We start from the raw sequence: 22402 nt of genomic DNA, 5'->3' as shown, positions 1-22402 counted from the left end.
GGCTGCATCGATGGACATTTAAATGTATGTTTTTTTCCTTAAACTTCCCTCCTAAAAGTTTTTTTCCTTAAATTCCCTCCTAAACTTGGGGTGCGTGTTATACGCCGATAAATGTTAAAAGCTGCATTCTTGCATGCACGTGCATGTGTGTTCATGTGTTTGGTTTGAACGCATTCTATTGCCCAGAATATTAATGTATGCTGGCCATTAGAATGTATTAACGTGCAAACGCACATAAACACACCTAAGGTTGGGGTGTTTACGCATTTTTTTCAGTCCAAAGGCTCCTCTTCAAAACACACAAGTGATTTTTTTTCTGCCTCTATACTCTCGTAAATGTGTGTGCATGAACACATACACTATATTACCAAAAGTATTGTGACGCCTGCCTTTACACGCACATGAACTTTAATGGCATTCCAGTCTTAGTCCGTAGGGTTCAACATTGAGTTGGCCCACCCTTTGCAGCTATAACAGCTTCATCTCTCCTGGGAAGGCTGTCCACAAGGTTTAGGAGAGTGTCTATGGGAATGTTTGACCATTCTTCCAGAAGCGCATTTGTGAGGTCACGCACTGATGTTGTCCAAACAGATGACCTATAGGAGGCTTTTAAAGCTTTGCCTATGGAAAATATAGGATACTGAAGTTTGTCGCCATTTTACGGGCGCAAGCAAATTTAAGGTTTGACATGAAGGGCATCTATTTACTTGGTGCAACCTCCTCTTTTAAAATTAACTTTGAATGTGTTTTTTACTGAAATTTTTGCAGTAATATTGTGTGACATAAAAAATTGAAACTACCACTATTTTATTCTCTAGAGTATATACTTTCAGAAAATATAGAATGTTTGGAGGTTTTTTTACGTAATCTTAAGGCCTAAAATTATTTTTTAAACATGTACAAAAAACACAAAAACGGCTCTGGCTGTGAAAGGGTTAAAGGATGAGTTTACCTTAGGGAACATGCTACATTTTCCACCCATAAGCTTTGTTGGTTAACAAAAACTGGCTCCTAACTTTTTTTTAAGCTGGCTCCTAGATTCAAAGCAAATTTGTCAAGCCCTGCCTTATACAGTCTTCCACTTTGATTTAAGATGGCCCAATGGACATTTGTGCAACAATCTCAACTTGTAAGGAGTAAAATATATTCAATGCATCAGAATATCAGTAAGAAGCTTTATAAAAGTTTAAGACGACCCAGAATTTTTCTTTGCCATCACATGGGGCTAAGCCTGTAAGGGCCATAAAAATGACCATCTTTCTTCAATATAAATTATCAGGGCACACTGAACCCTGCAACAAAAAAAAAAACTGATTCTAATGTAAAAAGTCTGACAGATAGGAGAACCCATAAACTACAGAGGATATCTCATTATATCTGTGTCGTGGCTGCGCCCAAACAACCCACCCACTTAAAGTATAACTAAGGCCCCTTTCACACGATCGGATCGTTTAGGTCCGCCTGTCAGTTTTGACGGCCGACCTGAATGGGCCTATGGAGCGACGGATGTCAGCGGAGACACGTCCACTGACATCTGACCCCGTCCGATCCGCTAAAAGCAGACAGATGGCCCTACGTCCAGATCCGTCGCTGGCGGATCGGATCGGGTGAGATCTGACGAAAACGGACATGCTGTCCGTTTTCATCCAATCCCTCCATAGGCAGCAGCGGCGCCTGACCAGCCCCTCCCCGCTCAGTGAGCAGAGAGGGACCTGTCATCCGCCGGCTCAGCGGAGATCAACGGACTGATCTCCCGCTGAGCCGGCGGACCGAGGCGGGCTCCATGGAAATGGAGTCAGCCTCGTGTGAATGAGGGCTAAAGCTTTTTTTTAGTTTTGGATAGAGTGCAGAGGGATTAGAACATCTGTCAGTTTTATTGCTGTCCTTGCCCCCGTCAGGAAGATTCACCCTCTCTATCTGTCCTGTTTGTCATTAAAAGTGAAAGTAAAAGAAAAATCCCAAATTTTGGTTTGTCCCCAGAAAAGTAATAGAGTAATCTTCCAATGGGGACAATAGTTCTGATGACCTGGGAAACCCCAAGTAATACCCTTAAATTTGCACTTCCTGTTTGGCTATGGGACAGGAAGTAAAAGGAAATCTCCGCAATGGGACACAGATGGCGAAAAAAAATATCTGACAAGGGTAATAACCATTCCTTAAGCCTCGTACACATGGTCGGATTTTTGGAAGGGAATTGTGTGATGACAGATGGTTTGCCTAAAATCCGACCGTTAGTACGCTCCTTCAGACAACTGTTGGCCAACTTTCCACCAACAAATTTTGGATGGCAGGCTAGTAAATTTTCAGCAGACAACAGTCTGTTGTCAGATTTTCCTATCGTGTGTACACATGTCCGTCACACAAAAGTTGAAAGTACAAACACTCATTGCTCAGAATCAATGCTCACCAAACACGACATTAGCAGAAGGTGTCCAAAGGGTGGCGCCCAAGAGCTGAAATTCCTTGTAGTACATCACTACTTTCGTGTTTGTTGGCCGACAATTGTGTACCGTTTGTATGCAAGACATGTTAACGGCACACGCCCCTTCGGACAAAAGTCTGATGCTTTGTCTGTGGAAAATCCAATCGTGTGTACGAGGCTTTACTCTATTTAAAATGAAAAATAAAAGTTTTGCCTGTAGTTTTACTTTAACCCCTTGCCGACCGGCTCATGCCGATATACGTCGGCAGGAGGGCACGTACAGGCATATTAACGTACCTGTACAATGCCCTTTAAGATGCGGGCGCGCACGCCCACTGCGAGCTCCGTGAGTGTGAACGCGGTCCCGCGGACTCGATGTCCGCGAGGATACCCGTTATCGTCTCACGGAGTGGAAGAACAGGGAAATGCTGATGTAAACAAGCATTTCCCCGTTCTGCCTAGTGACACTGTCACTGATTACCGCTCCCTATGATCGGGAGCGGTGATCAGTGTCATGTCATACGTAGCCCATCCCCCCACAGAATCACTCCCTAGGACACACTTAATCCCTGCAGCGCCCCCTAGTGGTTAACCTCTTCTCTGCCAGTCACTGTGAATGGTCCCAAAATAGCGCCAAAAGTGTCCGATCTGTCCGCCATAATGAGGCAGTCACGATAAAAATCACTGATCACCGCCATCACTAGTAAAAAAAAAAAAAAATAATATTAATAAAAATGCCATAAAACTATCCCCTATTTTGTAGATGCTATAACTTTTGCGCAAACCAAACGCTTATTGGGATTTTTTTTTTACCAAAAATATGTAGAAGAATATGTATCGGCCTAAACTGAGGAGAAAAAAATGTTTTTTTTATATATTTTTTGGGGGATATTTATTATAGCAAAAAGTAAAAAACATTGCTTTTTTTCCAAAATTGACGCTCTTTTTTTGTTTATAGCCCAAAAAATAAAAACCGCAGAGGTGATCAAATACCACCAAAAGAAAGCTCTATTTGTGGGGAAAAAAGGAAGTCAATTTTGTTTGGGAGCCACGTTGCACGACCGCGCAATTGTCAGTTAAAGCGACACAGTGCCGAATTGCAAAAAACGCTCTGGTCTTTGGGCAGCCAAATGGTCCGGGGCTGAAGTGGTTAATGCTGAAGTTTAGTCATTTATTTATTTTTAAATATAAATCAGGACCAAGGACAGTGCTTGTATTAATGACCAGTGTTTTTTGTGCTGGCAGCTGCTCTGTTCCTTGAAATCTTCCCTCCTATTCCCCTAGATTAGGGTTTCTCAGCCAGGGTTCCATTAAACCCCAGGGTTCCTCCAGACAGAGGTTCCAAGGGGTTCCTTGAGCGATCAGCATTTTCTGCCTCCCAGATAAGTTCCCACTGAACTCACTGATCTTTTAAACTACCTGTAAGGAGGTAATTCTTCCCAATGACCACAAGTGTAAGGAGCATTCTTACCACTGACTATCACACTAATGTATCATGACTTGTAGATAAAGAAATGGTTAGCGGGGGTTTGCAGAGATAGGAAAGTTATTTTAAGGGTTCCTCCGTGTTGAAAAGGTGGAGAAAGGCTACCCTAGATACTCCCTCAGCTGTGATCCTCTGGTGCTGCAGAGGTCAATACAAGCGGCCCCACTATACAACCATATTTAAAAACTAAGGCCCCTTTCACACTTGTGCTACTCCAAAGTCGCACGATTTTGACAAGACAGTCATACGACTGCGGATCCGACTTTGCCCCATGACTTGAAGTACGACTTCAATGAGCAGGGACGCGACTTTGATTACCAACGTAGGGAGAACTCCACGCCAATTTTTTTTTTAAACGGCATGGGTTCCCCCTTCATGAGCATAACGGGCCCTTCGGTCTGGTATAGATTTTAAGGGAACCCCCACGCGGTTTAAGGGAACCCCCACGCGACGTGGGATCCCCCCTAAAATCTATACCAGACCCTTATCCGAGTACCAGCCTGGCCGGTCAGGAAAGGGAGTGGGGACGAGCGAGGCCCCCCCCTCCTGAGCCGTACCAGGCCGCATACCCTCAACATGGGGGGTGGGTGCTTTGGGGCAGGGGGTCTGCGGGCGAGGGGGCTTATCGGAATCTGGGAGCCCGCTTTAATAAGGGGGCCCCCAGATCCCGGCCCCCCACCCTATGTGAATGAGTATGGGGTACATCGTACCCCTACCCATTCACCTGGGGGGGAAAAAGTGTCAATAAAAAAAAACACACTAGACAGGTTTTTAAGGTAATTTATTAGGCAGCTCCGGGGGTCTTCTTCTGACTTCAGGGGGTCTCTACCAACTTCTCCGCTCTCTTCCCCCGCCCTCAGGTGCCTTCTGCCGGGCTCCTCCGCTATCTTCTTCCAGCTCTTTTACTAGCATTGGCCCGGTCTTCTCCGTCATCTTCTTCCCTCTTCTCTTTTTCCAATGTTGACACGATGCTCTCTCCCGCTGTAATGCCAGGTGCGCAATGATTTATATAGGCATAGGGCATGGTCACCGGGTGATGTGCCTATATAAATCATTGCGCACCACGCACCCGGCATTACAGCGGGAGAGAGCGTCGTGTCAACATCAAAAGAAAAGAAGAGGGAAGAAGACGACGGAGAAGACCGGGCCAACGATAGTAAAAGAGCTGGAAGAAGATAGTGGAGGAGCCCGGGAGAAGAGTCAGAGAGCGGGAGAAGAGTCAGAGAGCGGGAGAAGAGTCAGAGAGCGGGAGAAGAGTCAGAGAGCGGGAGAAGAGTCAGAGAGCGGGAGAAGAGTCAGAGAGCGGGAGAAGAGTCAGAGAGCGGGAGAAGAGTCAGAGAGCGGGAGAAGAGTCAGAGAGCGGGAGAAGAGTCAGAGAGCGGGGGAGGACACCGGAGAGCGGGAGAAGAGAGCGGAGAAGTCGGAAGAGACCCCCGAAGTCGGAAGAAGACCCCCGGAGATGCCTAATAAATTACTTTAAAAACCTGTCTAGTGTGTTTTTTTATTGACACTTTTCTCCCCCCAGGTGAATGGGTAGGGGTACGATGTACCCTATACTCACATAGGGTGGGGGGGCCCCCTTATTAAAGGGGGCTCCCAGATTCCGATAAGCCCCCTACCAGCAGACCCCGACGCAGACCCTGACAACCCTGGGTTGTCGGGAAGGGGCCCTTGTCCTTAAAAACATGGGGGCAAGGTGCTTTAGGGTGGGAGGGCGCCCCCCTGCCCCAAAGCACCCACCCCCCATGTTGAGGGCATGCGGCCTGGTACGGCTCAGGAGGGGGGGGGCGCTCGCTTGTCCCCACCCCCTTTCCTGACCGACCAGGATGGTGCTCGGATAAGGGTCTGGTATGGATTTGGGGGGGGGGGACCCCACGCTGCATTTTCGGCATTGGTTTCCCCTTAAAATCCATACCAGACCAAGGGGCCTGGTATGCTCATGAAGGGGGAACCCATGCCGGTTTTTTCTTTAAAAAAAATTGGTGTGGAGTTCCCCTTTATGCACAAGTCGCATGCCAAAGTCGGATCAGTTAATACGGAATCCGACTTCAGAACAAAGTAGTGCAGTAACTACTTTGAAGTCGGCACGACTTAAAGTCATGCCAATATGAATGGTAGTCATTCAAAATCATGGAGAATGACTTGTCATGCGATTTTGCAGTCCAAAATCGTGGGACAAGTCGTATAAGTGTGAAAGGGGGCTAAGGGTTCCCTGTTTAAAAAAAAAAAAAAGACCTTAATAAAATGTATAGCATCAGGTTTGACAACTGTCCATGCAATTGGCATTTACCATCGACACCTCGTGCCATCTTTAACAGCATCTAGGCTCACAGGAAGTGTTTTCCACTCAGGCTTAAAAAATTTCAAGACAAGGACACTATGGGGGAGCTGAGTGACACAGAGTTGCATGGTGTCGCTTGTAAACGGCCAGCAGTTTCCAGTGCAGATTGCTAGACTGTCAGAGCTGGGCTCAGCCCTTCTTTCTCTGAGTTGGCCACACAGCTGTCGGCTAATTGCCAGCTCCCATCTCTCTCCACAGTTACTCAGCTGTTTATGATATCCTGCTCATCAGTCCTGCCTACTTAAGCCGTCCAGTTCCAGAGGTTCTCTGCCTTCACCTTGGTCAACATCACAGAAACTCCTTCAAGACTTGCTTTGCTGACATCCCTTCTGGCTCCAGATCCTGCTTGCTGTTCAACTACATTGATCCCCGACTTCTGGCTTTGCTGACTATCCGTTCCGTTTACTGAACTTTGGCTATGTTTTGACTACATTTGTTCTTTTTACTTTTATTATTAAACAAGCGTGATTTAATTTTTTTTTACCTTACGAGGCATGTGCATCAAAAGGATTTAGTACTAATTTTGACTGTCATAAAGGAGACTTTAATTGTACTTTAACAAATCAAGAAAATTGCCCTCGTCATAATCCAATATGGCAACTCAGACGGAAGTTCAACTCTAGAAGGCCTCTACCCAACCTGATCTAATTCAGAGGTGCAGGCTTTCAAGAAGTGCCAAAGGGCCCTGGTCACAAAAATGGATGATCTCCCAATGGACATTGGACTAATTCAAAAAGACCTCTATAAGATCTGTATCCGCGTTACTAGTGCAGAGGACTCAAGCAGTGCTGCATCCCACACTGCCACCATCCGCAAAAACTGCTTTCCTGCACTCGAGTGATATGCTTAAATGTTTATAGCAGGGGTTGCAACCTACGGCCAGCACTTGGCCCGCCACCACTAAATGTCCAGCCCGTCAGTGCCCGTGATTAAATCACAGGCACCTGGCCTGTGGACATTTTCGCCGCTCTCCTCTTCATTGGACAAGGGAGAGCAGCCGGTATCACAAAGCTGGATGGGACGGGAACCGCTGAAATTAACTTTTAACATTAACCAGCAGGCGATTGGCTGCCGGGCGATCCTAGCAACCAATCACCAGCCTGTTAATGTGAACAGTTAACTTCAGCAGTTCCCACCCCCATCCAGCCCTGTGATACCGGCCGATCTCTGTTCTGCTCTACACCGACCTGTGTAAGGTAGGAGAGTTCTACCTACACAGTGTGTGTTTACGTGTGTGGGGGGGCAGAGAACACTGCTTTGGGGGGCACAGGAAACTTGCTATGGGGGGGTGGGGCAGAGGACAGTATGGGAGTGACGTGAAGGGGGACAGAGAACACTGCTATGGGGGTACAGAGGACACCGCAATAGGGCGGGACCCTATTATGGACCCCATAACCCCTGGGGACGGGGCCCCCCCATCTCCCCTAAGGGCAGGAACCCCCATCTCCAGACTATGCTGGCTGGTGACAGCCACCCTTTGGTGCCAGGATGGGGGAATGGGTAGTAAAATCAGAATGCCCAGCCACCTGCTCCCTCAGGGTGAAATGGCTTTGTATTAGTGAAGCACCTTAAAGTGAGGTAAACCTGTACTGTTATTACTAGGTTATGATTATTATCTTCATTAGCAGGTGAATGCAGCCCTCCATGCATTCACATACATTGAATCCGGCCCTTAAGTGGAAAAAGGTTGCAGACCCCTGGTTTAAAGTGTCAAATTCATCAGCTCCAGAAGCCTGGCTGCCCCCTCAGGACACGCCAACCTAGTGCATTACCATAATACATTTTTATTAAAAGATAAACACAAGAAGTGTTATACCCACAAAACGTATAGCATATATATGCATATCATAACAAGTGAAGGAAATCGCCTCCAGGTGAGCCGCACCGCATGCTCCCAGCACAGAGACTGGCCTCTCACTGAGAGCCCCGGGTCACATACTAATGATCGGGACCCGGGACTCCTCGGTTCCAGGTCACCTGATCGCTGTGATAGCCTTCGATTGGCTTTTACAGTGGTCACTGTGGTCCCGTCCCTGTGTTTACTTCCTCTTCTGCATGAAGAGAAAGATGCATTGCATCTTCCTCTTCTTGCGGGAGAGGAAACTAAACAAACCAAAGCGTATTAAAAAAAAAAAATCTAATAAAAAAAACAAACATACAACAAGATCAAGTTTTGCCAGTGTTATGCCCCGTACACACGGTTGGATTTTCCGATGGAAAATGTGTGATAGGACCTTGTTGTCGAAAATTCCGACCGTGTGTGGGCTCCATCACACATTTTCCATCGGAATTTCCGACACACAAAGTTTGAGAGCAAGCTATAAAATTTTCCGGAAATTCCAATCGTGTGTACACAAATCCAACGCACAAAGTGCCACGCATGCTCAGAATAAACTAAGAGACAAAAGCTATTGGCTACTGCCCCGTTTATAGTCCCGACGTACGTGTTTTACGTCACCGCGTTCAGAACGATCGGATTTTCCGACAACTTTGTGAGACCGTGTGTATGAAAGACAAGTTTGAGCCAACATCCGTCGGAAAAAATCCATGGATTTTGTTGTCGGAATGTGCGATCAATGTCCTACCGTGTGTACGGGGCATTAGAGTTAAGGTCCAGGTCAAAGGTCATTGTCAGCCTTTTTTGGGTAGAATTAAGAAAAAAAAAAAAAAAAAAAAAAGTTTTGAATTAGTATCAGTGTGTTTTAGGCAGGATAGAAAAAAATGCAAAATGTGCACTATTGTTTTGGCTTGTACAAAAAAACAGGAGATATCCATTACCATGTACCACCAAAAGAATGCCCAATTTGTCCTGAAAAAAACAAAATATAATCCTGGATACACAAAGTAGTTGTGATGATATGTACAGTTTTACTAACACATGTCAAAGTTGCAAAATGGTGCTTACGCATTAAAAGAGAAGTATGCGGGGGTCTTTCATTTAAAAATCATACTTACCTAGGTGGATGCCGCATTGGTCCGATGCTGCATCCGTCCCCCGGTGCCTCTAAAGCCTCATTCACACGATAGGACTTTGTACAAACTTTCCCGTGGATTTTTGTGCAAAGGGCGTTGGCCTTAAACTAATTAAGCATACACACGGCAGGACTTTTTCATTCAACTTTCACCAAAGCACCCTAAAAAAAACACTAGACAGGTTTTTAAAGTAATTTATTAGGCAGCTCCGGGGGTCTTCTGCCTAATAAATTACTTTAAAAACCTGTCTAGTGTATTTTTTTATTGACACTTTTTTTCCCCCCAGGTGAATGGGTAGGGGTACAATGTACCCCATACTCATTCACATAGGGTGGGGGGCCAGGATCTGGGGGCTCCGGATTCCAATAAGCCCTCCGCCCCCAGACTCCGACAACCAATGGCCAGGGTTGTCGGGAAGAGGCCCTTGTCCTCATCAAGATGGGGACAAGGTGCTTTGGGGTGGGGGGCCGCAGGGTGCCCCCCTGCCCCAAAGCGCCCACCCCCCATGTTGAGGGCATGTGGCCTGGTACGGTTCAGGAGGGGGGGCACTCGCTCGTCCCCACCCCCTTTCCTGACTGGCCGGGCCGCGTGCTCGGATAAGGGTCTGGTATGGATTTTGGGGGGACCCCCACGCCGTTTTTTTCAGCGGAGGGGGTTCCCCTTAAAATCCATACCAGACCTAAGGGCCTGGTATGCTCCCAGAGGGGAATTTCCTCTCCCGCTGGCTGCAATAGGAAAATGTGTTTTACCTATTACAGCCAGCGCGAGATGTACAGTACCCTGTCGCCGAGAACCAGCGCGATGGGATCGCGCTGGGAACATTATCACGGGCAGGTACTGTAGTTTGTACAAAAGTCCGATGGCTTTGTGTACACAAGATTGGACTTTGCTCTTTGCTTGTTGCCGGAAAGTTTGTCCGCTCGCACAGCCAACAAAAGCTCGATGAGAACCGCAAAAGTTTGTCCGATGGAGCGTAGACAGGGTCGGATGTTGCCCCAAAACAGCTAATTTTCATGTTTGTTGTCAAAAAGTCCGATTGTGTGTACAGGCCTTTACACTGAGAGCAGTACGAACTAACACCGGAGATCACTTTATTCTCAGAGCTCCTTGAGCAGAAAGCTGGTGACTATCAGTCATCTCTTTGCTCTGCCCCCCCCCGCGCTCACTGGAGCACTGGGTTGTGGAAGGGGCAAGAGCAACCAAGCTCAGGCTCTCAGCGGCTCGCCGGTCCAGGCATGTGGGCGGATCCCGACCCCAGAATCGTGATCTTGCCTGAGCCTGGGCTGGCTCTGTGACATCAGCAGACAGCGGACTTCAGCCCGCTGTCTGCTGAAAATGGGTCACAGGAGTGCAGAACGAACTGCACTCCTGTGATCCACAGGAGAAGTACAGCCAAATGAGCATTGGCTGTACTTCTCCTTTAATCGACATCTCAGGCCAGTGGCTAGCCCAATCCCATTTTCATAGAGACCATGGACGGTAGCCAATTTTAATATGACGAAGAAGGAACTCTGAATCAGTAGGATCATTGATGACCTCATCACAGCTCTTAAAACACATCCAGAGAAATGGAAATTTGAAACAATAGTTGGGCAGACAGCTTTATTGTCATGATTATATTGGGAACTAAGATGTGGAGAAACACTGGGGGGTTGATTTACTAATACCGGAGAGTGCAAAATTTGGTGCAGCGGTGCATGGTACCCAATCAGCTTCTAGCTTCAGCTTTGACAAAAAAAAAAAAATCAACTCCACTGTATTAAAAACACAGCAGATCTAGGGAACACCACACAAAAGTAATTCCCATGTATCCAATCTTCACAGCTTAAAAGTGACTATGAATGTTCTCAAACGCTTTGATGTGTGACCGTGACTTATCACACTGTGAAAAGATCTATTTTTATAGGTGATATTATTTCAACGTTCCACAAAACAAGATTCAAAGTATCCAGGAAAAAAAATGCAAATCCAGAAAACTGCGAATATGGGTAGGTTCTTTATCAGAGATGTTGTTACTCAACAGATTATAGACAAAACCATAAAAAAGTGAAACTGCACAATGAAAAGGCATATTAGGCCATATTGAGCAACCAGATTATTCTTTGTATTTTTTAACACAGGTGAGCAACCAGGAGGTAAATCTACTGGTTTGTGTTGGGTACAATGAGGAACACAGATACCTTTTCTTTCAGACACCTATTATGTTCACCTGATGCTTAGAAGCTCTCTGAAGCCAGTTCTTGGTCCCACCAGCTTCTGGACAATAAAGGTCACACTGACCAGGAGACTGCGACTACCATTTTACACTCTAAATATTTCTCCAGTTGTCTCCATTCTGTTTCCTAGAATCCTGAATCGCTTTCTTCTGGTGATCCAGCCAGCAAGTCTATTTTTCACAGCACAGACTCTCCAGCAGAATGTATCAGTTTACATAGATGAGACAAACCACTTAAGGCCCCTTTCACACGGGACGGATCCGTGTTGATCTGCCCCGTGTTTATTCGCTGCTCAGCGGGGATCGCTCCGTTTTCCCCAGCTGAGCAGGCAGATGACAGGGCGGGACCCGCACACTGTGCAGGGACCGCCCTGTCAGATCTCCGCTCTCCCCTATGGGGGATCGGAGGAACACGGACCGTCTGTCCGTGTTCATCCGATCCGCTCTGCAGACGGATAGAAAAATAGGATTTTCTTCTGTCCGCAGAATCGGACGAGAGCGGAGGCGGACAACATCGGGTGTTAGCGGATGTACATCCGCTGACACCCGCTATCCCATAGGGATGCATGTATGTCCGTATTTCATCCGAAAACGGATGGATGAAATACGGACATACTGTCCGCATGTGTGAAAGGAGCCTAAAGAGGAAGTAAACCCTGATGGGTTTTACTTCCTTTTTTGCTCCCTGCAAATTAAAATCATAATGGGCTAGTATGCATCGCTAGTTTTGCCATTGTAGTGCATTGTGTGATTGCAGGCAGAATCAAAACGATTCTGCCGCAAACCCAAAATGCTGAGGTGTGAACAGGGCCTAACAGAGTGAAGTTTTCCCCATAACAGGTTTTTATTGTCATTCTTTCCGGCCAGCCTATAACTAGCATTACGTCGAGGTTATTGGCTGGCTGCTCTGCTATAAGTTAAAGGAATAGTTAAACTTTACCAAAAAAAACTGCCTATGCAGATAAGGGGTGTCTGCAGATAAAAACAAACTGTGCAGCTCTGACTAAAGTAGTAGTTGCTATAGGTGTAGGCTATTTACATACCTTATGAAGCCTGACTGAAATACTTCCAGGACATTGCTAAGTGAGGCTTACTCAAATGCTGAGCTCAGAGCTACAGCACCTTGAAAAAGTATTCATACCTCTTGAAATTGTCCACATTTTGTCATGTTACAACCAAAAATGTAATTGTATTTTATTGGGATTTTATGCGATAGACCAACACAAAGTGGCACATAATTGTGACGTGGAAGGAAAATGATAAATGGTTTTCAAATTTTTTTTACAAATAAATATGTGAAAAGTGTGGTGTACATTTGTATTCAGCCCCCCTGAGTCAATACTTTGTAGAATCCCCTTACAGTGCAATTACAGCTGCAAGTCTTTTTGGGAATGTCTCTACCAGCTTCGCACATCTAGAGAGTGAAATTTTTGCCCATTCTTCTTTGCAAAATAGCTCAAGTTCTGTCAGATTGGATGGAGAGCGTCTGTGAACAGCAATTTTCAAGTCTTGCCACAGATTCTCTATTGGATTTAGGTCTGGATTTTGACTGGGCCATTCTAACACATGAATATGCTTTGATCTAATTCCATTGTAGCTCTGGTTGTATGTTTAGGGTCGTTGCCCTGCTGGAAGGTGAACCTCCACCCCAGTGTCAAGTCCTTTGCAGACTCTAACAGGTTCTCCTAAGATTGCCCTGTATTTTGCTCCATCCATCTTCCCATCAACTCTGACCAGCTTCCCTGTCCCTGCTGAAGAAAAGCATCCCCACAATATCCTGCACCACCATCTTTCACAGTGGGGATGGTGTGTTCAGGGTGATGTGCAGTGTTAGTTTTCCCCCACACATAGCATTTTGCTTTTAGGCCAAAAAGTTCAATTTTGGTCTCATCTGACCAGAGCACCTTCTTCCACAGGTTTGCTGTGTCCCCCACATGGCTTCTCGCAAACTGAAACAGGACTTCTTATTGCTTTCTTTCAACAATGGCTTTCTTCTTGCCATTCTTCCATAAAGGCCAGATTTGAGGAGAGCACGATTAATACTTGTCCTGTGGACAGATTCTCCCACCTGAGCTGTAGATCTCTGCAGCTCCTCCAGAGTTACCATGGGCCTCTTGGCTGCTTCTCTGATGAATGCTCTCCTTGCCCGGCCTGTCAGTTTAGGTGGACGGCCATGTCATGGTAGGTTTGCAGTTGTGCCATACTCTTTCCATTTTTGGATGATGGATTGAGCACTGCTCCGTGAGATGTTCAAAGCTTGGGATGTTTTTTTTTTTAGAACCTAACCCTGCTTTACACTTCTCCACAACTTAATCCCTGACCTGTCTGGTGTGTTCCTTGGCCTTCATGATGCCGTTTGTTCACTAAGATTCTCTATCAAACCTCTGAGGGCTTCACAGAACAGCTGTATTTATACTTAGATTAAATTACACACTGGTGGACTCTATTTACTAATTAGGTGACTTCTGAAAGCATTTGGTTCCACTAGATTTTAATTAGGGGTATCAGAGTAAAGGGGGCTGAATACAAATGCACGCCACACTTTTCACATATTTATAAAAAAAAAAAAAATACTTGAAAACCATTTATAATTTTATTTCCACTTCACAATTATGTGCCACTTTGTGTTGGTCTGACACAAAAAAAAACAAACAATAAAATACATGTTCTTGGTATTTGCGGCGCCGCAACAATTTCAAAAAGTCGTTTCTGTACTATCTTTTGCGATTTGGGCTGTGACTTCCATTGACATCTGTGCAGAAACCCGCACAGATGTCTGAAATCGTCGCCGAAATTGGGACTGACATGCGGGAGTGAAATCGTGCGAGTTCAGTGTGAACCTGAGCTTAGTAATTACCACAGCCGTTTCATCTGAGGGAAATCCTGAAAACACGACCTGTTAGGGGGTACTTGAGGACTGGAGTTGAGAAACATTGGTTTAGAAGATAGTGACGCATGTGCGGGAGTGACGTCATCACGGCTCAGCCAATCAGGCGGCTGGAGCGCGCAAACTCAGAAAAAAAAACGGGTGAAGATGGACGCCCTGTCAGCATGCCGCTGGAGGGCTTCGTTCTAAGGCAAGCATTTCCAGGGTGGACAAAAATCAAATCAAATTTTATTTAAATCAGATTTTTTGGATTTTTATCAAATTTATTTTTATAAAAATGCTTTCAGAGTAAAAATCTATCTAAAGTTAGTTTTCTAAGATACATTAATAATGGAGTTTATTCAGCATGAAATGGAGCTTAGTTATGTAGCATGAGGCTGTATATTCTGCAATATTTACATTTTTGGTAAACTCATTCAATGAATCTAAGCTCTGCAAGCTGAGATAACAATAACATGCACTGCATTAATGCATTCACATAATTTCCTTTATCCCATTCTTTTGCAAATCTATGTACACTACAAACTGTATGATTGTTTGAAGAGGTTGTTTGCATCTGTACCAGGCTAAGTGTAAGGAGGAAGGGCAAGCAGTAAAAATGAAAGTGAAACCTTCTAAGCAGCTTATAAACCTTGTGATCTTTCTGCACATAGCTTGAAGTGCTTTATTCCTCCCTTGAGAAGCAAAATGGCAGCAGGCCGTAAAAGAGACCCAGTTTGGGAATATTTACTAACCTGACAGCTTATTATTCTAAATAGAATCTTTAATATTTGCCAACTAATTGAATGTTTCCTAACTACCAGCAAGAATGAGTCCTTACATTTAAAGATCACCTGTCATTTCAGATCCATCATGGCAGCGCCTGTTAGCGGACGTCCAATCACCTGCTGCCACCACGTCCCTCGCCTTGTTGTGCCGCATCACCAGCCGTCCCATTAAAGTGAATGAGACTGTCGGTGAGTCAACAGCGGGTCAGAGGAGGAGCCGCTGTGGGACAGAGATGACTGCTGCTCTTTAAAAATGATCATTTAAATTAAGCCTTTTTACTAGCGATTTAAATCGTAAACGTAAATAAAAATCGACTTGATTTAAATCAAATCCACCCTGAGAATTTCATAATATGCTAGTATGCTGTGCATACTAGCACATTATGCCATTGTCTTGCAGGGTTGTTTTTATTTAAAAAGGCTGTGGTTTACTACCGCTTTAAAGGGGAGCAGTTTGGGGGGAGGGGGGGGGTCTTAAAAACATGGCTCAGCCATTTGTTTTTATTGTGCCCCCCCCCCCCCCACAAGTGTAAACAAGCCCTAATGTTTTTACTCTTCTAGTTTAAAAACACAAAACGCAGCAAAATACATGCATTTCTGCAGCATCTCCATTGAAGTCTGTTAAAACAAAAGCACACCATTTCGCATTTAAAAAAGTCCCTAAACCCTTTCCAAAAACGCAGCGGCTGAAAACAAGCATAGGATGATAGTGAACATGTCCCATAGGAAACCATGTTAAATGGATTGTTATGTGTTTCTGCAAAAAGCACCAAAAACAACTAAGGCCCCTTTCACACTGGGGCGGTTTGCAGGCGCTATTGCGCTAAAAATAGCGCCTGCAAACTGACCCAGAACAGCTGCTGCTGTGTCTCCAGTGTGAAAGCCCCGAGGGCTTTCACACTGGAGCGGTGCGCTAGCAGGACGGGAAAAAAGTCCTGCTAGCAGCATCTTCGGAGCGGTGAAGGAGCGGTTTATACACTGCTCCTTCACCGCTCCTGCCCATTGAAATCAATGGAACAGCGTGGCTATACCGCCGGCAAAGCGCCTCTCTAGAGGCGCTTTGCAGTGGTTTTTAACCCTTTCTCAGCTGAATACCGACGGTAAAGCGCTGCTAACAATACCAGCGATTTACCGCCTACACCGCAGTGTGAAAGGGCCTAAAGGCGTGAACCAGGCAAAAGGGTTGCATACAGTGCTGCTGTCTTGATCAGAACTCGGAGATTGTCCCAGGTGGTGATAACGAAGGAGAACCTTCTCAACAGGTGCGAGAAAGACAGTCTAAGAGCCCTTTCACACTGAAAGCCCCCGGGCGTCAGAGGTAAAGCAGCGCTTTACCGTTGTTTTAGCGGCGCTATTCGGCTGCTAGCGGGCGGTTTTATCCCCCACTAGCGGCCGAAAAAGGATTAAAACCGCCCGCAAAGTGCCGCTTTGCCGGCGCTGCCCATTGATCTCAATGGGCAGGGCCGCTTTAGGAGCAGTGTATTCACCGCTCCTACAGTGCTGCAAAGAAGCTGCTTGCAGGACTTTTTGTGAGGCTCCCTGCCAGCACAGCGTCCCAGTGCGAAAGCACTCGGGCTTTCACACTGGGATTGCAGTTGAGGCTTTTTTCAGGCGCTTTACAGACGTTATATTTAGCGCTAAAGCGCCTGAAAAACGCCTCCAGCGTGAAAGGGGTCATAGAATCAAAAAGGTATTCATCAGCCAAAAAGGTTTACTAAAAACCTTGTAATGTTTATAGCTCACTTGGGCTTTGTTCACACGGGTGGACAGCAGGGGGGTGGAGGGGTAGTAAGAACAGACAATTAAGCTGTGGTTTTATTGCTCCCAACTGACCACTTAAAAGAGAACATGCAGCCTCTCATTATTCTACACATGCCATGACCGCAATGCTTTATGATTTGTTACCCCAAGTTGCATTGGGCGGACAATGCCACCCTCAAAAGCAACTTTTTAAAAGGAACAGTAGAGACTGCTGCAAGTGTGAATTATCTCTTTAAAGGGTTTTTTTTTTCTTAACAATACTGGAACGACATTTTAAAAGGATGGGGCAAAAAAAAAAAAAAACCACCAAACAAATTCAACTATACTGAAAATTTCATAAGCCATATGCAGTCAGAATTATAAAAGGATTGCTTAGTCATTGCTACAGGTTACTGCATCTTCCTTTTACACTAATAAATGCCGGCCACTGGAAGCTTCACACCCATCTGCATTGCTGCAACCTGACAAGACACAGAAATCAAATCATGTCATAACTCCCACTGCTATCTGATCCACAACAAACCAACAGCCAGCCTGGAGAAGACATTGCCTTTGGAAAAAAAAAAGACTCATTTAGATGCTCGCATCTCCCACTGGGAGGGAGAGGGCAACACACAGCAGCAAATTATAGAATATTAATCACGGGAGGAGCAGCAATTCCAAATGTACCGAGGAGCCGTGTTTCCATCATCGTCAGACAATCCCCTAGCTTCATCCTACACGCAGGCTGCCCACAAACATAAGCACAGTGACAAATGACAATAGTCACATGACTACAGCTAGACCTTAACAATGACATGTACAACGTCATCACCAAACATGATGGTCTGGTCTACATAATACCCCTGCCTGATCACCGCTCTGCATAATACCAGTGCCTGATCACCGCTCTGCATCATAGTCCAATCACACAGCTACACAATGCATTTACAGGAAGAGAAGCACTTTGCTGGCTCTCACATCTGCATGAATTTCCCAGGGGATGTTATTTACTTTCTGCCTCCACAATATTTCATTCAAACAACGATAACAAGTAAAGGTTCGTCCACACCAGCCTGAGCACTAAACCCGCCGCGGGTCCCTCATTACAACACAAACCACTGAACTTTGTGTCACAAAATGACACTTCATTCCAGTTTATGCGCAGCGGCGGTGAATTTTGCCAAGTCAAAGTGCAACATGTCTGAATTTCTACACAACCCCCCCATTGTGGTGTATACAGGGCACACAGAGGACAATGTATTTCTAGGTACCCCTTGTACTGAACCTGCGTTGGTTAGGGATAAGCTCAGGCGTGTTCAGACCCTAGGCCAGTGATGGCAAACCTTGGCACCCCAGATGTTTTGGAACTACATTTCCCATGATGCTCAGCTACACTGCAGAGCGCATAAGCATCATGGGAAATGTAGTTCCAAAACATCTGGGGTGCCAAGGTTCGCCATCACTGGCCTAGGCCAAGCCCACTTGAACTATCCCGTCAGGAAGCTGTCACTGCCCATCACCAGTCATGAGCAACCGAGCCACGATTCAACCTGCAGCCGCACACATATAAGGGGCGTGTATACATGCACACGTGGGGGAAGGGTATGCCCTGGACACTTATGATTGGTGGTCCACAGCGACAGGTTTCTGGTGTGGCAGCTTAGGCAAGTTCTGACTAGGATATGAACACACCTGAGCTCATCCCTGGTGCTGACCAATAGGGATGGAGTGAACGACCCTGACTGAAGAAAAGAACAAAGCTTGGTGGGAATCACGGGGAGCAGGCTGAGAATACACAAAAAGGAGTCCTGAGCCTCATTCACACCTGAGTGGTTGTTTCCAGAAACGCTTCAATTGCTCCACACTTACTGTGTAATGCTGGACATACACTATACAATCTGATTGTATGATCTCCGTTAAGACCCATTGTGCACAAGATAGCAGTGTTTAGATGTTGACGCACCATCCAGCCCTGCTGTCAGCAGCCTGTAAACCTCTATCAAGGCCAACGTTCGGGCAGTATGCTCCCAGGAAAGAATGGCCTGAAAGCAGACTTCTAACATTCTAAGGCACTGACGTTGAACCTTGTCACCCCAGATGTCTAGGAACTACATTTCCCATGATGCTCATGCACTCTGCAGTGTAGTTCCAAAACATCTGGGGTGCCAAGGCTCGCCATCACTGAACTAGGCCTTCATTACATTAGTACCCCCAGGTGCACCAGCTTTCAGCCTCTCATAGAGCCTAAAGCCGAGTTCCAACCTGGGTGAAATTTTTTTTTAAAGTCCGCAGCTACAAATACTGTAGCTGCAGACTTCTAATATAAAAAGGTCACTTACCTGTCCAGGGGGCCCGCGATGTCAGCACCTGAAGCTGACCTGTCCATTGGCTCCCGGTGCAGGCACCGGCATCCTTACTAAGGTTAACAGGAAATGAAGCCTTGCAGCTGCCTATCGCCTGTTTCCTACTGTGCATGCGCGGGTCGCCCTGCGCTTTCTGAATGGTCCCGCTGTCTTCTGGTACCTGTGTGTCTCATAGAAGGTGGGAGCAGAAGTTCCGTAGATCGCCGCACAACAATGTGGAGATCTTACACAGAAGTGGGAGCAGATACCTGGTTTTGAAAGGTAACCGCCACCCACCCCACAAGGTGCCATACGTGGCACCGGGGGGGGGGTGTGTGAACAAGCGAAGCTTCCACTCTTGGGTGGAACTCTGCTTTAACAGGCTGCCGGAAGTGTGGGTGGATGGTGCCCCTGTGCCTTCCACCTGCGCCTCATACCTGGGCTAAATGCACAGCAGGGCCTTAGACCCCTTTCACACTGGGGCGCTTTGCAGGCGCTACAGCGCTAAAAATAGCGCCTGCAAAGCGCCCTGAAAAAAACGCTGCTGTGTCTCCAGTGTGAAAGCCCCGAGGGCTTTCACACTGGATCGGTGCGCTGGCAGGACAGTAAAAAAAAGTCCTGCTAGCAGCATCTTTGGAGCGGTGAAGGAGCGATGTGTATACACCGCTCCTGCCCATTGAAATTAATGGGGCAGCGCGGCTATACCGCCGGCATAGCGCTGCTGCAGCAGCGCTTTGCGGTGGTTTTAACCCTTTCTCGGCCGCTAGCAGAGGGGTAAAACCGCCCCGCTAGCGGCCGAATATCGCCGCTAAAACGACGGTAATGCTGCGCTAAAAATAGCGCCGTTTTACCGCCGGCGCCCGCACCGCCCCAGTGTGAAAGGGCTCTTAGGGCTCATTCACACAGGCGGACTCATATATACACATCTGTATGCAGAGCCATCTTTGCCTGCAAGGGATGTTCAGATGTTCCATGCATCCGCCTGCAGGCAGTCCCATTCATGTCTACTGGGGCGCAGTGGCTGCATGGACACAGCCGCTGGACCGGTTTTGACAGCCGTGCAGGTGCGTGTCCCTGAATACAGACTGTCTGTGTATGGGGACACACACCTGCACGGATGTCAAATTAGGATCAGCAACTGTGTCCATGCAGCCACTGCGCCCCAATAGGCATGAATGGGACTGCCTGCAGGCGGATGCATTGAACACCCTGTGCAAGCACAGATGGCTCTATACATAGAAGTACGCCCATGTGAATGATGCCTTAGATCAGTGATGGTGAACCTTGGCACCCCAGATGTTTTGGAACTACATTTCCCATGATGCTCATGCACTCTGCAGTGTAGTGGAGCATCATCGGAAATGTAGTTCCAAAAAACATTTGGGGGGCCAAGGTTCACCATCACTCCCTTAGATCTACCACCCTGTGTAATACCAGGACTAACCTAAACAACCCAATCCGTATTATAAAATCAGACAGGCCCTTGTACTACATAGATGAGGTCAGATCTAAGGATCCATTCACATCTGCACATTTCATGCGCAAAACAAGCGCCTCGCTCGCGGTGCCATTCATTGTTAAGGACTGAGGATGAGCTCCGGCGTGTTCGCACAGCCCACTTGTTGAGCCCGCCAGGAAGTCGGCACCTCGCTGCGCTAATCACAGGCGGTGAGACATTGTCCCGATGTGCGGCTGCAGAGATCGGGAAATGTCTCACCGCCTGTGATTAGCGACTTCCAGGCGGACTCTGCACGTGGAGTGTGCGAACACGCCGGAGCTCATCCTTACTAATGACACCCCCAACATGGCCGGAAGATGTACATTTTCACGTGTGTTCACGAGCAACGCCCCAAAAAGCTGCAGGAGCTTCTTTATTCTAATGAATGGGAAGCCCTACGCCCGAAACGTCTTTATGCAACGCACGGATGTCACCGGTGCAATCAGATTGTATAGTCTGTGCCCAACGTTCTACAGTGCCCGCTCACAGCCGGAGTGCCGCTCTAACGTTTAGAATAAACACGGGATCATCTCAATAGAATTCGATGAGTAACTAAAGGGAAAAAAAACGCGCAACGCAAGCCTTTGATGCGTCTTCACGTCTAACAATCCTCTCCTAGTAGCCGGCTTTTCATTGGCTAAAAAACAAAGACGCTCATTCCTGAAAAATGTGGAAAAAAAAAAAGTGCGCAAATGTGCTAAAGACGAGCGAAGACGGCGGCGCTCAGGTGTGAGTGTAACCCTTCGAATGCCGAGTCCGACTGTATTATCTTCATCAAAATATAGATAGAGAAATTATATATAATAAATATATAAAATGATAATATAAATATATATATATATATATATATATATATATATATATATATATATATATATAAATGTATAACTGGAGGTCATTATATAGAGATAGAAAAACACAGACCTATAAATGGACGTATATCTATGTATGAATGGAACACACGCACATAGAGCCCACATCCTCTATAGGTCCCCCCCCAGTGTCATGGCGGAGCGGCTCTGTACGCTCCCCTTCTATAGACCATATTGTGAGGTGACCCGTCACTCACCCGGCCCGCCATGCCCGCTCCTGTCACCTCACACCGTCTCCACCGGCTGACAGACCTGAACCACCAGCTCAGCAAAGGGGGCCGGTGCGATTCTCACAGTGGGCGGGACTCCGCTCAATCACATGACTCGCTACAACAACAGCTTACGGCGTCAGCACGTAACCCGGAAGAAGGGCAACGCTCGATGTGCATGTTGAATTCTGGAGAAGAAAAAAAAAGGCCCCAATTATTTCTTTTCTTTTCTTTTACTATCTTGCTGTGCTTCTTCCTGGGGTGTGTTGTTTTTGCTTAAGACAGTAATTCATATTAGCTTTTTCTTTACATTATTTTTCCTTATTATCACTTGTCCTTCTAGCTGTCTTCCAGCTTTTTGTTTTGTCTTTTTATTTAACCACCTCAATACAGGCCACTTTCACACTTTCACCCCCTTCCTGCCCAAGCCATTTTTCAGTTTTCAGCGCCGTCGCACTTTGAATGACAATTGCGTGGTCATGTTACACTGCACCCTAATGACATTTTTATCATTTTTTCCCCACAAATAGAGCTTTCTTTTGGTGGTATTTGATCACCCCTGTGGCTTTTATTTATTGCGCTATAAACAAAAGAAGAGGGACAATTTTGAAAAAACACAATATTTTTTACTTTTTGCTATAATAAAT

The 22402-nt window shown here is 46.3% G+C and overlaps 1 protein-coding gene across 1 annotated transcript in view; it reads right to left on the bottom strand.

The window, feature by feature from the left end:
- NSF (N-ethylmaleimide sensitive factor, vesicle fusing ATPase) overlaps window positions 1–21898 on the bottom strand; it is a 131727-nt gene extending 109829 nt beyond the window's left edge. The window contains exon 1 of the mRNA XM_073607653.1: window positions 21744–21898. Coding sequence (XP_073463754.1) covers window positions 21744–21755 — 12 coding nt within the window. The 5' untranslated portion in view covers window positions 21756–21898. The remainder of the gene's footprint in view (window positions 1–21743) is intronic.
- Window positions 21899–22402: the final 504 nt, after the last annotated feature.

Source organism: Aquarana catesbeiana, linkage group LG12, assembly GCF_042186555.1.
Source record: "Aquarana catesbeiana isolate 2022-GZ linkage group LG12, ASM4218655v1, whole genome shotgun sequence".
Classification (NCBI taxonomy): Eukaryota; Metazoa; Chordata; class Amphibia; order Anura; family Ranidae; genus Aquarana; species Aquarana catesbeiana.
Note: the sequence above shows the minus strand (reverse complement) of the source record. Positions and strands in the feature narration are given on the sequence as shown.